The following is a 13,421-nucleotide window of genomic DNA, read 5'->3' as shown; positions in this document are numbered from 1 at the left end:
TTCACATAAGTCCTTTTCCTGCTTCTTGTAAAAATCTCATTTGGGGTACGCGCCTTGTGGTGGTATTGTTAGGTCAGAGGGTATATGGGATTTTATAGCCCTTTGGGCACAGTTCCAACAATTCCACTAACAATGCATTGATGCTTCGTTTTTCCCTCATTCCCCAAGTCTTTACAAGCCACTTCCAAATCTACCTTTTGCCTTCAGTTCTCTCCTGAAAAAGGGCTGAAGGGGTCCCATCAAAGGGCATTGCCTCCCACTGCCCACAAGTGAGGCTGCCTGGCAGCAGGAGCCCAGGCTCTGGGGCAGTGCCCTGTGGTTCTGCATTGCCGAGACAAATGGGTGGCTGGTTACCCTTCCAGGTTCAGCGTTCCAGGCGGGTTCCGCATTTGTTCTCAGTCACAACTGCAGCACTTCTACTGGCAGATTTTGGTTATTTCCCCCCAGACTTAGTGATTACACAACCCAGGGCTACAGATTTGGATCTAGTCCAATGCCTTCATTTTATATTGCTCAAAGCCATGGCAGAAGCAAAATGCAGAATACAGAACCCCTGACTCCAAATCCTGTGCTAGACTTGAATGCAGAACCCCTGACTCCAAATCCCATGATAGACTTGAATGCAGAACCCCTGACTCCAAATCCCATGATAGACTTGAATGCAGAACCCCTGACTCCAAATCCCATGATAGACTTGAATGCAGAACCCCTGACTCCAAATCCCGTGCTAGACTTGAATGCAGAACCCCTGACTCCAAATCCCGTGCTATCTACAGCACCACAAGGCCTTCCCAGGCATCTCCGTGTGTCTTTGTAACTCTTTCAGATCTAAAGCTTTAGGGTCTTTATTCCTATAGATTGAGCTGTCTTCTAGCCCACATTGTAACTATGTCTACTGCATCTGTCCAGTCTATGACAACACAACTGTGACTTGGTGGGTCTCCCAACAGACCAGATACGGGACAGGCCTACTATGTGCTGGTCTCCCTGACCCTAACCTAACTGCGTACTTTACTGGTGTTATCTCCTTTGATTCTCCCAGCAACCCTATGAGGCAGGTGCTCTAGAATTATCGCCATTTTACATTTGAAAAAACTGCGAAAAATGGAGGCTAAGTGGCTTGCTCAGGATCACACAGCTGGTCTAGTTCTCTGGATGTTGACTAGATCATCAGCCTCTTTCAGAGAGAAATGCCCACTTTGCTCCTGGAAGTGCAGGGATCAGCCCCAGGTCTATCCGAGTGATCTTCAATCACTCAGCAAGATTGCAAAATCACCCGGATGATCTGTCAGCCAGCTCTTGATTTCCAGGCCAGGATGCAATCCTGGGCAGTTCGGTGACAAGTGCCAGCTCCTTCCTCCGCTTCAGAGGATCAGCAGCACAAACACAGGAGGGGACAGGGATCTCTGGGGAGGACTTTGCCGTCCGGCACCATGCCCATTCTTGGCTCCGTTGAGTGACATTGCATCAGGATGGGCAGGACTCTCCCCCTCCTGAGGGTGTCTGCGAGGCAGGTTCTGTTGAATTCTGAGTGCCAGCCTTCAGGAAACATACTGAGGAGATCCTGAAATGGCTTCCATCTAACAGACATTTGCTCAGCTTCTGTTGGGTGTCCTAGCACACGCATGTCCTCTGCCGCCATGGTACAAAACAGGACCAGGGCAGCGGGACCCCTATCACTGCCAGGGGTGCCAGGGTCCCCAGGGGGAGGGGTGCTGTGCCCAACTGTCATCCCTGACCTTGATTCTCTCCTCCCTGGTAGAGTACGGAGGCCAGGGCTTGGATCTGTCTCATCAAATTGCAGTGGCGGAAGAACTGGGGAACATCACTGGGCTGGGCATCGCCATGGCCATCCTGCTGCAGACGGATATGGCCACTCCTGCTCTAGAAAGGTATCATCATGATTGGACCTCCCAGGGCTATGGCCCAGCTTCCAGTTCGGACAGTGGCGCCCTACAAAGTATCCACCGATCAAGGCCTTTTCACATTTACTTGGAATGTCTTTGATCTGAAAAGTTTCCACCTGATACTGGAACCAGTTTCATCACTTAATTTAGGTTTTTTTTTTTTTTTGCCTAATAGATTTATTGATTTTTAATACATATTCCTTTATGAATCATGTTGGAGACAAAAATCAGAGGAAAAGGAAAAGCCATGGGAAAGATAAAAAAAAACAGAAAAAAGAAGTGAATTGCACATGTTGATTTACATTGAGTTCCTTAGTTGTTTTTTGGGATACAAATGGCACTTTGTATCCAAAATCTATTGAGATGGCTTCGGACAGTTAATGTAGTTGGGGAGATTTCTTTGCCCCCTCAAACCTGGTAGCACAGACAGCTGACTTCAAAATTCCTGGATTATGGGTACATATTACTTACTATACAACATATTCCTGTAATATCCACCTCCTATCTATCTGTCCTTAGAACAATCGAGCAGTCCTTTCCCAGTAAGCCTAACTGTACAAGGAAGGCCACTGAGAGAAGTCTGGTAAATGCTGCTGAGGGCTGTTGCCTTCCCTGAGAGTGAAGCAGTGAATCACGAACCTTCCACTACTGTCACCTTGACTCCTTCTTCAATTATACGAGCACATTGTGGACCAAAAGCTAGAGAGGGCTGTATGGGAAAGATCTGGGGCCGTTGCCTTTGGTCTCGTGCTTTAAAAGTGAAGAGGAAGCACTTGCACACACATCCATGTCTAGAACTGGAGGGGAGTCCTGGTCCCGGAAAAACACTTTCTAATTTTCATTCTGAATCCTTGTGTTCTTTTCTCCCATTTTCAGGTTTGGTACTGAAGAGCTGAAGCAGCAGTTCTTGGTACCCTCCATTGCTGGAGACTATGTGGCCTGCCTCGGAGTCAGTGAACCTGGAGCAGGGTCTGATGTGGCAAGTGAGTGGAGGAGAGCATCCCAAGGAGTCTAACAGACCCACAACACCTCCCAAATTAGACTATTGGGCCTGTTACCCCATGATGGAGGTGGCTGTGAGTGGCTATCCTGGCTGTGTCCCTTTGGGTGCTAAATGGAAGCCATCACTGGGAGCTCACAGTAGCTCCAAGAGTTCCTCTTAGGAAGGATCAGATCTCCAGATGTTCATGAAAAGTGAGGGATTCAGAAAAGGCGGGCGGAGAACAGAAGTGAATCATTCTGTATACCAAGAACTAGACACATAAATTCAAAGGCAAGATTTGGGCAGTTGGACGAAAAAGATGACATATGAGAATGATTATCTGGCATCTTAGATCATTCTCTTTAAAAATGTGTGAATAACAGGTTTCTGGGCAGGGATGGAGAGCACCTAACAGATGAGGGCTTCTTAAGGATATGGGTGCCTTGTGTTTCACAAAGTGAATCAAAATGACTTGAAAATAAGATGCAAAGGAGGAGGGATGAACTTCTCATGTCTATCCAGTGAAGGGCTACTGTAGAGAGCAGCGGCATTGTAGAAAGAATAATGGCAACTGAGACATACAGAATTTCAAAAACGTATTAAAGTCCAAGAAAGAAGCTAGTAATAAAACTCATCTTTCTCCATGTCTATCCATACATCTACAGAAGATGGGTTTAAAAAAGGGGGCTTCAGATTTTAATGTAAGGAGGCAAAGGGGACTATTATAATCATTCACCACAGCTTGTTTAGCCATTCACCTATTGATGGGCATCCCTTCAATTTCCAGTTTTTTGGCACCACAGAAAATAACTATGTAACTTTTTGTGTAGAATTAGATCCCTTCCCCCTTTTTTGGAATATTGTTGGGAGACAGACCTAGCAGTAGTATTGCTGTATTAAAGGGTGTACACAGCTTTATAGCCCTTTGGACATCTCAGATGCTTGAATCAGTTCACAATTCCATCAACAATGCATTAGTCTTCCCACATCCCCTCCAACAATCAACATTTTCCTTTTTTGTCATATTAATCAATTTGATAGGTGTGAGGTGGTACCTCAGAGTTGGTTTTATTTTCATTTTTTGTCTGATCCATAGTGATTTAGAGCATTTTTTTCATATTACTATAGATAGCTTTGAATTCTTCTGAAAACAGCCTATTTATATTCTTTTACCATCTATCAGTTGTAGAAGAATGCTCATTTTTATAAATTTGGCTCAGTTTTCTAGGTTGAGAAACTAGGTTTTTATTAGAGATATTTGTTGCAATTCCCCCCCCCCTTAGTTTTCTGCTTCTCTTCTAATTTTGGCTGCACTGATTTTGTTTGTGCAAAAACTTTTAAATTTAAATAATCAAAATTATCTATTTTATACTTTGTAATGCTCTCTATATTGTGCTTTGTCCTAAATTCTTCCCTTATCCATAAATCTGAAAGATAAACTATTTCACACTCTCTTGATTTGCTTATGGTAACATTCTTTGTGTGTCAATTGACCTTATCTTGATATCCAATGTGATATGTTGGTCTATACTTAGTTTCTGCCATACTATTTTTCATTTTTCTCATAGTTTTTGTCAAATGATAAGTTTTTGTTCCAAAAACTTGGATCTTTGGGTTTATCATATACTAGGTTACTATGATCATTTACTATAATGTAACAATCTATTTCACTGATCTGCTACTCTATTTCTTAGCCATTACCAGATTGCTTTGATAATTACTATTTTATAATATAGTTTGAGATGTGGGATGAAGACTACTTTTCATTTTTTTCATTGATTCCCTTGATATCCTTGAGCTTGTCTTTTTCCAGTTGAATTTTTCTATATATATATTTTAGTTTCTTATGCTTTTATTAGTGTAGTAGACTTCCAAATATCTAAGAATACTGAGTCATTAAATCAATACCCACTAACAAACTTTAGAAAATAATTTTTTGAAAATTTGATTGGTATATTACTGAAAAGATTAACAAGTAGAATTATTGTTTTTATTACGTTGGTTTGATCTACCCATTAGCAATGGATATTTTCCATTTATTTAGATCTGACTTTATTTGTGCAAAAGCATTTTATAACTGTATTCATACAGTTTCTGGGTTTGTCTTGGCAGGTAGACTCCCAAGTATTTAATATTGTCTACAGTTATTTTGAATGGAATTTTTCTACTTTTGCTGCTGGGCTTTATAGAAATAGCAATATACAGAAATGCTGATGATTTATGTGAGTTTGTTTTGTATCCTTCAACTTTGCTAAAATTTTAAATAATTTCAAATATATTTTTAGTAATTGTAGCATCATATCATCTACAGTGATCATTTTGTTTCCTCATTGACTATTTTAATTCCTTTATTTTTCTTCTCTGATTGCTAGCACTAACATTTCTAATACAATATTGAATAACACTCTTGTTTCACCCCTGATTTTATTAGGAATGCTTTTAGCTTCTTCTCATTACATATAATGATTGCTGATGGCTTTAGATAGATGCTACTTTATATTTTAAGGAAAGCTCCATTTATTCCTATTCTCTCTAATGTTGTTTAATAGGAATTGGTGCTATATTTTGTCAAAGGCTTTTCTTGCATATTGAGATAATCATATGATTACTGTTGGTTTTGTTATTGATATGGCCAAATATGATAATATTTTTCCTAATATTGAACTAGTCTTACATTTCTGGTATAAATTCTACCTGAGCAAAGTATTGATCCTTGTAGTATCTTGCTGTAATCTCATCACTAGTATTAAAAAAGATTTTCTTTGGACCATTATAGTTTTGAGATTAATTCTTCTCTAAAATTTGGCATAATTTGCTGGTGAATCCATTTAATCCTGGGGATTGTTTTCCTAGGTAGTCACTGATGAATTGCTCAATTTCTTTTTTCTAAAATTGGGTAATTTATTTCTTTTTCTGTTAATCTGCACTATTTATAGTTTGTAGATATTCATCCATTTCATTTAGATTGCTAAATTTGTTGGCATATAACTGGATAAAATAGTCCTAACAATTGTCTTAATTTCCTTTTCATTGATGGTGAGTTCATCACTTTCATTTTTGATAACTGGTTTCTTTCTTTCCTTCTAAAAATCAAATTAAACAAAGGTTTATTTATTTTATTGAGTTTTCCCCCATAAAACCAGCTTCTGGTTTTATTTGTTAGTTCAATGATTTTCTTGATTTCAATTTTATTAATCTCTCCTTTGATTTTTCAGGATTTCTAATTTGGTGTTTAATTGGGAGTTTAAAATTTGTTCTTTTTCTAGTTTTTTTTTTTTTGTATTTGCATACTCAACTCATTGATCTGCCTTTTTTCTGTTTTATTGATGTAAATAATTAGAGATATAAAATTTTCCCTGAGTATCACTCCGGCTGCATCTAAAGGCATAACTTAGAAAGAAGTAAGGAAAAAGCTTATCTGGTGGAGTTGGGAGGTGGGAGCAGAATATCACTGTTTACGAACAAACTATTCTCACTACAGACTGGGATTGAAAACTGGGTTGAGGGCAAAGATCAATGGAAGAAGAAGCAGAAATGATAGTGTGATCACAGAAAACTAGAGACCCTTTAATCCCATTCTTTCTAGAGCTTTGAAGCCAGTATTCCTTAGTAAGGTTTGATTGATGTTAGTTGATTAAATTAAAGTTGGGTGCAGCTAATAATAAATAATAAAGTTGGGTGTAGGGTGGTGGAAACACCCTGATGGCAACAACTCCTCAGAAGTGTCCTAGAGTCCTGGGGAGAAGATGTGGACAGCCATGAGTGAGCTACACAAGCATTTAAAAGAAAAATAAGCACAATACAACAGACGTGTAGATTTTTGCAAGATGAGCTCCAAAAATGGAAGCAATCTACTAGGCACCCTGGATATAGAAGATTTTTCTCAAGGAGCTTAATCTTCAGCTGAGGGCAGTGTGTGTGTTAGGTCTGGATAGGGAGTGGTGAGTCACCATTGATTAAGCACCCATCATGTGCCAGAACTGGGATAATTGCTAGGGGTACCTAAAAAGGCCAATATTAATCACCACCCTGCAGGAGGGAGCAGACCGTCGACCAGGGGAGAGAGAGGCAAACAACAATGTACGGACAGGAGGCACTAGGATTGAGGGAGACCCAGAAAGGTGGCTTGCAGAAGACAGGATGGGAGTGGGCACTTTCCAGGAGCCGGAGAAGGTGAGAGATGAGGGGTAGATGGGACCAGGTCTGTGACTTCATTCACATGATGGCTCCCAGTGAGGAAACGCCATCACCTCCTGCAGGTTGGCACTCAGCCTGGAGTATTGTCCAGGGACAAGAGGGAGTGTCTGTCAGAGGTGGAATTTGAACTCGGGGCTTTCTCTCCACTCTTGTATGCTGCCTCTGGGGGGAGGCCCTCCCGAGCAGAGTTTCATGGATGAGATGCATGGTACTCAGGCTTTGCTTTGGAAATTCGGGATTCTGCATGGCAGAAATGAGAAGGCTGTAAATCCCAAGCCCAGGAAACCGTCAGGGCAAGAAGCCTGAGCCAGGAAGGGGGTGCTGGAAAGGAGGCGCCGGGAGAAGGCTCCAATTCGTGTGAAAGTGAGTAATGTAGATTGAGGCTGCCAACTCAGGTTGGGACCAGGCTTTAAATGCTGGGGCTCCTTTGGCTCTGACGTCACAGGAGTCGCTGAAGTCTGACTGGGAGAATGTTGGGTCGGGGTTAGTCCGGAATTTTGGAATTTAGAGTTAGGGTTAGGGTCCGGGGCAGGGCACTAGTCTGGGTTGGGGTACGGGAGGCCTAGATGCCTTCAATGAGGATGGTATTAAAACCAGCTACCACACTGATGGCCAATTATCTAACATGAAAAGACCACGCGCCAAGACCAAAGAAGAGGGAGAGTTGGTACGGGACTTCGTAATTGTGTTCCTAGAGTTCTTGGGACTGTCTTGGCAAATAGACCCCCCAGTGTTTTATTTTATCTAAGGTTATTTTAAATGGAATTTCTCCATCTGTTGCTGCTGGGCTTTGTCAGTAATATATAGAAATGCTGATGATTTGTGTTTATTTTATGTCCTGCAACTTTGCTAAAGTTGTGAATTGTTTCCAGTGGTTTTTTGGATGATTCTCTAAGTACATCATCAAATCATCTGCAAAGAGTGATTGTTTCATTTCCTCATTGCTGATTCTCATTTCCTTTTCTCATTGCTAAAGCCTATGTTTCTAGTGCAATGTTGCATAATGGTGGAGATAAGGTGCCTTGGGTACATGACTTTGTTCACAGATGATTGAGCCCTCAGGGCAGCCTCCAGGGCTCTGAGATGCAAGACCATGGATGATTCTCTGCCTCTTGTGCTAATTTGGGTCTAACAAACTAGAAATAACAGTTCTGCACCAAGCAGCGCTGCCCCATCCAACCATCGATCCAATCCAGCCAAAGGAGAAATACCACGTTCTGTGCAGTTCGCTTACTTGCCTGGGCTCTTCACAAGGAAGATAGCTAGCTCAGTGGCTGGTAGGCTCTCAGCTGCGGGAGGGAAATGTGAGACTGCCTCCCTAACTAATGAACAGAGCCACTGTGCTGACCTTGTGTGCTGGTAAAGCCTGGACAGCTTCCGGCTCCACGTGAATTATCTCAGGAAGACTCCAAGGATCAGCTGCAGGACAAGGGATCGGACCCTGAGGTCTTCCTTGAGATGAGCTGACACAAAGCCCAGGCCCCAGGAGCTGGCCACATGCGCACTTGCCTGGTGGACTCTTTGGGGAGAACTCTCAGGAGCAGGGACCAAGGACTCTCGGGTCTCTCGGTGCGGAGGTCGTCCAGCCCGGCATGCCCACGTTGGGGAAGGCGCTGTGCCCAACATGGACCATTTGTGCCTGATCTGGGGGAGAACCTTCTGAGCTGGTGTCCTGATCAGCCACAGCGGGACCTACTGGATCTCGCCCCCCCCCCACAAAGGATGGCCACAAAGAGGAGGGGGGATGTTGGAGGGCCGGCAGGGGTGGGGCACAGTCCCTCCCACTTGGCTCTGGCCAGTCGTGGGATCTTGGCGCTCCCTGCCCTTCTCGGGAGCTCAGTCCGGGAGAGCACTGGTCTAGATGTAATGAAGTTTGTGGAAGAGTGTAACCCACTCTCCATTGTCTTTGTCCTCCCAGAACTTAGCAAGACAAAGGCTAGAGCATCCCTGTAACTGCGCCGATCCCACAGCTTCCCAGGTGCCTCTTGGACCACAACCTCACCCCCACCCTTCCTGGAGTAATTGTTCAAAGCCATCATCTTCCTCCTTCCTCTTTTGCCAACAGATATCAAGACAAAGGCTGTGCCCCAAGGGGGCGACTACATCATCAACGGCAGCAAGATGTGGACCACCTCTGGGAGCCAGGCTGACTGGATGTGTCTGCTGGCCAACACCAGCGCAGGGCCTGCCCACCTCAACAAGTCTCTCTTTTGTTTGCCCATGAACCTGGCTGGTAAGATGCGGCACTTTGGCCTGCTGGAGGGCCCCAGAAGCGCCTGGGGCTGTAGATGGGGCCGTGAGTCAGAACGCCGGCCTTGTGAGGGGCCGCGGGTCAGGACGCGGCCTTGTGAGGGCGCCGCGGGTCAGGACGCCGGCCTTGTGAGGGGGCCGCGGGTCAGGACGCCGGCCTTGTGAGGGGGCCGCGGGTCAGGACGCCGGCCTTGTGAGGGGCCGCGGGTCAGGACGCGGGCCTTGTGAGGGCGCCGCGGGTCAGGACGCCGGCCTTGTGAGGGGGCCGCGGGTCAGGACGCCGGCCTTGTGAGGGCGCCGCGGGTCAGGACGCCGGCCTTGTGAGGGCCGCGGGTCAGGACGCGGCCTTGTGAGGGGCCCCATGGTGAGGGGGCCGTGGTCCAGGAGAGGTACCGTGGCCGGCTGTGACTGGCCCCCTCTAGGCCTCTGCTCTCAGAGTTCAGATAAGCAGCTTGTGGGGAGTGGGGAGTGGGGGGTGGGGGAGAATGGAGCAGCATTATGTGAGTCTAGCCGTGGCTGAGTTGGCCAATGAACACTTAACAAGCAGCTCCGATGTGCCGGAACGGGCAGCTACGTGAATCCTGGAGTTAGGAGTTCCTGCCTTCCAAATCAGCCCCAGACACTTCCTAGCCACGTGAGCCTGGGCAAGGCACTTCATCCTGCTTGCCTCAGTTTCCTCATCTGTAAAAGGCTGGAGGAGGATCTCTGCCAAGAAAATCCCAAATGGGGTCAGGAAGAGTCCTCATGCAACGACTAAAGGACCAATGTGCTAAGTGCTGGGGATACAAAGAGAGGCGTTTTGCCTCTGATGGACAGAGCCCACCGGGTGGGTCCGAGCTCACCAGCGCAGGCAGGAAGGCCTCGGGAAGGGCTGCCTGCAGAAGGCCGGGGTTTCATTGGGGAGCCGGGGGCGGAGGGGAGAGGGGGAGACTTCCAGACATGGAGATGCCCAGGAGAGTGTCTGGGGCTGGGAGACTGTTGTGCTCGAGGCCGGTGTTGGCTCGAGTTCGAGAAAGGACGGGAAGAGGCCCGGTTACAGAACCCTTGGGGAGGACTGCTGGGGCAGGCAGCAGAGGCTGGGCTCAGTGAGGAGAGGTCTGAGAGCAGGGGGCAGGCTTGTCCAGGCCGAGAAGGCCCCCCAGCAGGTGCAGAGTGAACAAGCAGAGACGACAGGGTCAATGAACAGTCCAAGAGCAGCCGTGCACCCTGTTCAGAGAGGGAGCCTGCAGAATGGAGCAGGGTTTCAGGGAGGACTCCCTTGTCCCAAGGAGCTGAAGCCACGCCCACGTTGGCAGACCCTGCCCCCAGCAGGGTTGGCTGCCCTGGGGGGGTCAGAAGTCGGCTGCTCTGGAGATAGCTGCTGCCCTCCGAGGCAGGCTTTGGACCCCCCCACCCCCAAGCCTCTGAGTTGGACTTATGAGCCTGGAAGAGGCTCCAAGGAGAGAGGGCCCCACGCCCCACCCCCATCACTGACCAGCCCCCGCCTCTGCAGGGCCCTCCTTGCCACCCCCAAACACCTGCTCCTGTGCTAAGATGCTGCCATCCCCGCCGACCCTCTCCCTCCGGTCCCACAGCCAGTGAGAGTCAGGGGGCAGAGTCTCCAGCACCGGATTCGGAGGGGCTCGAGCTGCCCTGCCAGGCTGTGCAGGTGCCATCCCGGAAGGGCCCGGGTCCTTGTGCTGGAGCCCTGCCTCTAGTGCCAAGGAGGGAAGAGCAGATACCAGGCCCCGGGCTGGCCCTGGGGCTCGTGCCCCGCTCACAGGGTCTCTGCCCTACGCAGGTATTCACGTTTCCAAGAAGATCGAGAAGCTGGGCATGTGGGCCTCGGACACCGTGCAGGTCTTCTTCGAAGACGTCCGAGTGCCCAGGAAGTTCCTCATTGGCGAGGAAGGCCAGGGCTTCCGCTACCATTTGCTGCAGTTCCAGGAGGAGCGGCTGTCCTCCTCAGCCCTGGGTAAGTGCCCGCGGGCAGCAGGAGGGGCCTCCTGCCCCCTGGGACTCGCCCACGCTGGGCACGCCACAGCACGAGTCTCGGCGCCGGCCATGGGGGCAGGAGCAAGGGGATGCGCCGGCTCCGTGCGGGAGGGCGGGCCCGTGTCCCTGCGGGAGGGCGGGCCCGTGTCCCTGCGGGAGGGCGGGGCCGTGCCCCTGCGGGAGGGCGGGGCCGTGCCCCTGCGGGAGGGCGGGGCCGTGCCCCTGCGCGCCCACCTCTGGTCCACAGAGACTTTTATAAGTCCCCGCGTGTTCCACAGCATGTAAGAGCACGGCTTCTGGATCAGCGCTAGGGGATGGGGGGCCGTCCAAACTGGAGCATACAGAAGGGGGGGGGTGTCGGTAGTTCCTGCCGCGTAGTAAACATGGTAGTTCCTGCCGCGTAGTAAACGCGCGTGGTCCCTCCCCACTGCGCGCCAGGCCCCGGCTAAGTGCTTTTTCCCAACGAGAATTTCGTTTGGTCATTGAAGGAAGGCAGGAGAGTTGGAGGCCATCCGAGCAGTCCGCACCGTTGCCAGTTGCGGGGAGACTCGGGGCTTGCTCGGCTTGAGCCGCCTGCCCTTCTCAGGGCATCTACAGGGCCCTTCCATCCTCGCATTCCCGCTCACTACCAGGCAGCTTGATTTAATGGCCCTGGTCTTTTGGTTCTGGGCCATCTTTCCACAGCGGGGCAGAGAGCTCAGCTGAGACTGCCGTGGTTCTCGGCAGGCTGTGGGGACTCCCGGGCCGGGGCCAGAGCCCGGGTTTGTTCGGGCTCTGTCACTGCCTGTGGCCAGCGGCCCCCGAGGTGGGGAGGGCCAGCAGCCGCCGCCTGGAAGCCCCCACGCCCCTCTCTCTGTCCCTCAGTGCTGAGCCCGCTGACCAACATCATCCAGCAGACCATCGAGTACGCCCGGGGCCGCGTGCTCTTCAACAAGCGGCTCCTGGACAGCCAGGTCGTGCACTTCCGCCTGGCCGAGCTGGCCACCGAGCTGGAGCTGCTGCGCTCCCTGCTCTACCGGACCGTGGGTGAGCGGCTGGGAGGGAAGGGAGGGCTCGGGGTCTGTGGCTCTCCCAGGGCAGCTCCCCCGGGGCGGCTCCTCCAGGCACCCCCGGAGCTGCTCTCCCAGGCACCCCCGGGGCGGCTCCCCCAGGCTCCCTTGGGGCTTCTCTCCCAGGCACTCCCAGAGCTGCTCTCCCAGGCTCCCCCGGGGCGGCTCCCCCAGGCTCCCTTGGGGCTTCTCTCCCAGGCACTCCCAGAGCTGCTCTCCCAGGCTCCCCCGGGGCGGCTCCCCCAGGCTCCCTTGGGGCGTCTCTCCCAGGCTCCCCCGGAGCTGCTCTCCCAGGCACCCCCGGAGCTGCTCTCCCAGGCACCCCCGGGGCGGCTCCCCCAGGCTCCCTTGGGGCGTCTCTCCTAGGCACCCCCCGGGCAGCTCTCCCAGGCTCCCCCGGGGCGGTTTCTCCAGGCTCTCCCCCCCCCACCCCACCCCGGCTCTCCCAGGCACTCCCAGAGCTGCTCTCCCAGGCTCCCCCGGGGCTTCTCTCCCAGGCACTCCCAGAGCTACTCTCCCAGGCTCCCTCGGGGCGGCTTTCCCAGGCTCCCCCGGGGCTCTCCCAGGTTCCCTCGGGGCAGCTCTCAGTGCTCACCCGACGCTCTCGTCTCCAGCCCAGTACATGCGGGGCCGCGACGCCACCAAGCTCGTGTCCATGGCTAAGCTGAAGGCCGGGCGTCTTTCGCGGGAGGTGACGGACAGCTGTCTCCAGTACTGGGGGGGCGTGGGGTACACCCACCAAGCCTTGGTCAGCAGACTCTTCAGGTGAGCCTGGCTCCGCCGGACAGGAGCTTCCCTCCCTTTGTCTGCCGTCCCAGCCTTCCGAGTTAAGCGATGGGAGGGGGAGCCGGGGCCCTCCCGGGGTCTCGATGTCCTTGCAAGGCCAAAAGCAGGGAACCCGTTAAGGCAGAAAGGCACTTCCCAGGAGAACGTGGCAGCGAGAACGCAGCCTAGCGCTGGAGAAAACAGCTGCCGTCCTTGCAAACTTATTTTCCGGAGACCCTCAGTTCCAAGGGAGACAGGGAACTGAGCCCAGATCTCAACAAGGGAAGGCTTCGAGGG

At 50.3% G+C, this 13,421-nt stretch overlaps 1 protein-coding gene across 1 annotated transcript in view; it reads left to right on the top strand.

Moving 5' to 3' along the window:
• Nucleotides 1-13,421, top strand: part of LOC127549275 (probable acyl-CoA dehydrogenase 6) — a 34,800-nt gene that overhangs the window by 13,495 nt on the left and 7,884 nt on the right. Inside the window, exons 3-8 of the mRNA XM_051977142.1 lie at nt 1,763-1,892; nt 2,784-2,890; nt 9,152-9,319; nt 11,117-11,290; nt 12,175-12,336; nt 12,974-13,124. Of these exons, the coding sequence (XP_051833102.1) occupies nt 1,763-1,892; nt 2,784-2,890; nt 9,152-9,319; nt 11,117-11,290; nt 12,175-12,336; nt 12,974-13,124 (892 nt within the window). The remainder of the gene's footprint in view (nt 1-1,762; nt 1,893-2,783; nt 2,891-9,151; nt 9,320-11,116; nt 11,291-12,174; nt 12,337-12,973; nt 13,125-13,421) is intronic.

This window comes from Antechinus flavipes, chromosome 1, assembly GCF_016432865.1.
Source record: "Antechinus flavipes isolate AdamAnt ecotype Samford, QLD, Australia chromosome 1, AdamAnt_v2, whole genome shotgun sequence".
In the NCBI taxonomy this organism is placed as follows: Eukaryota; Metazoa; Chordata; class Mammalia; order Dasyuromorphia; family Dasyuridae; genus Antechinus; species Antechinus flavipes.
The sequence above is the reverse complement of the archived record's forward strand: the minus strand, read 5'-3'. Positions and strand labels throughout refer to the sequence as shown.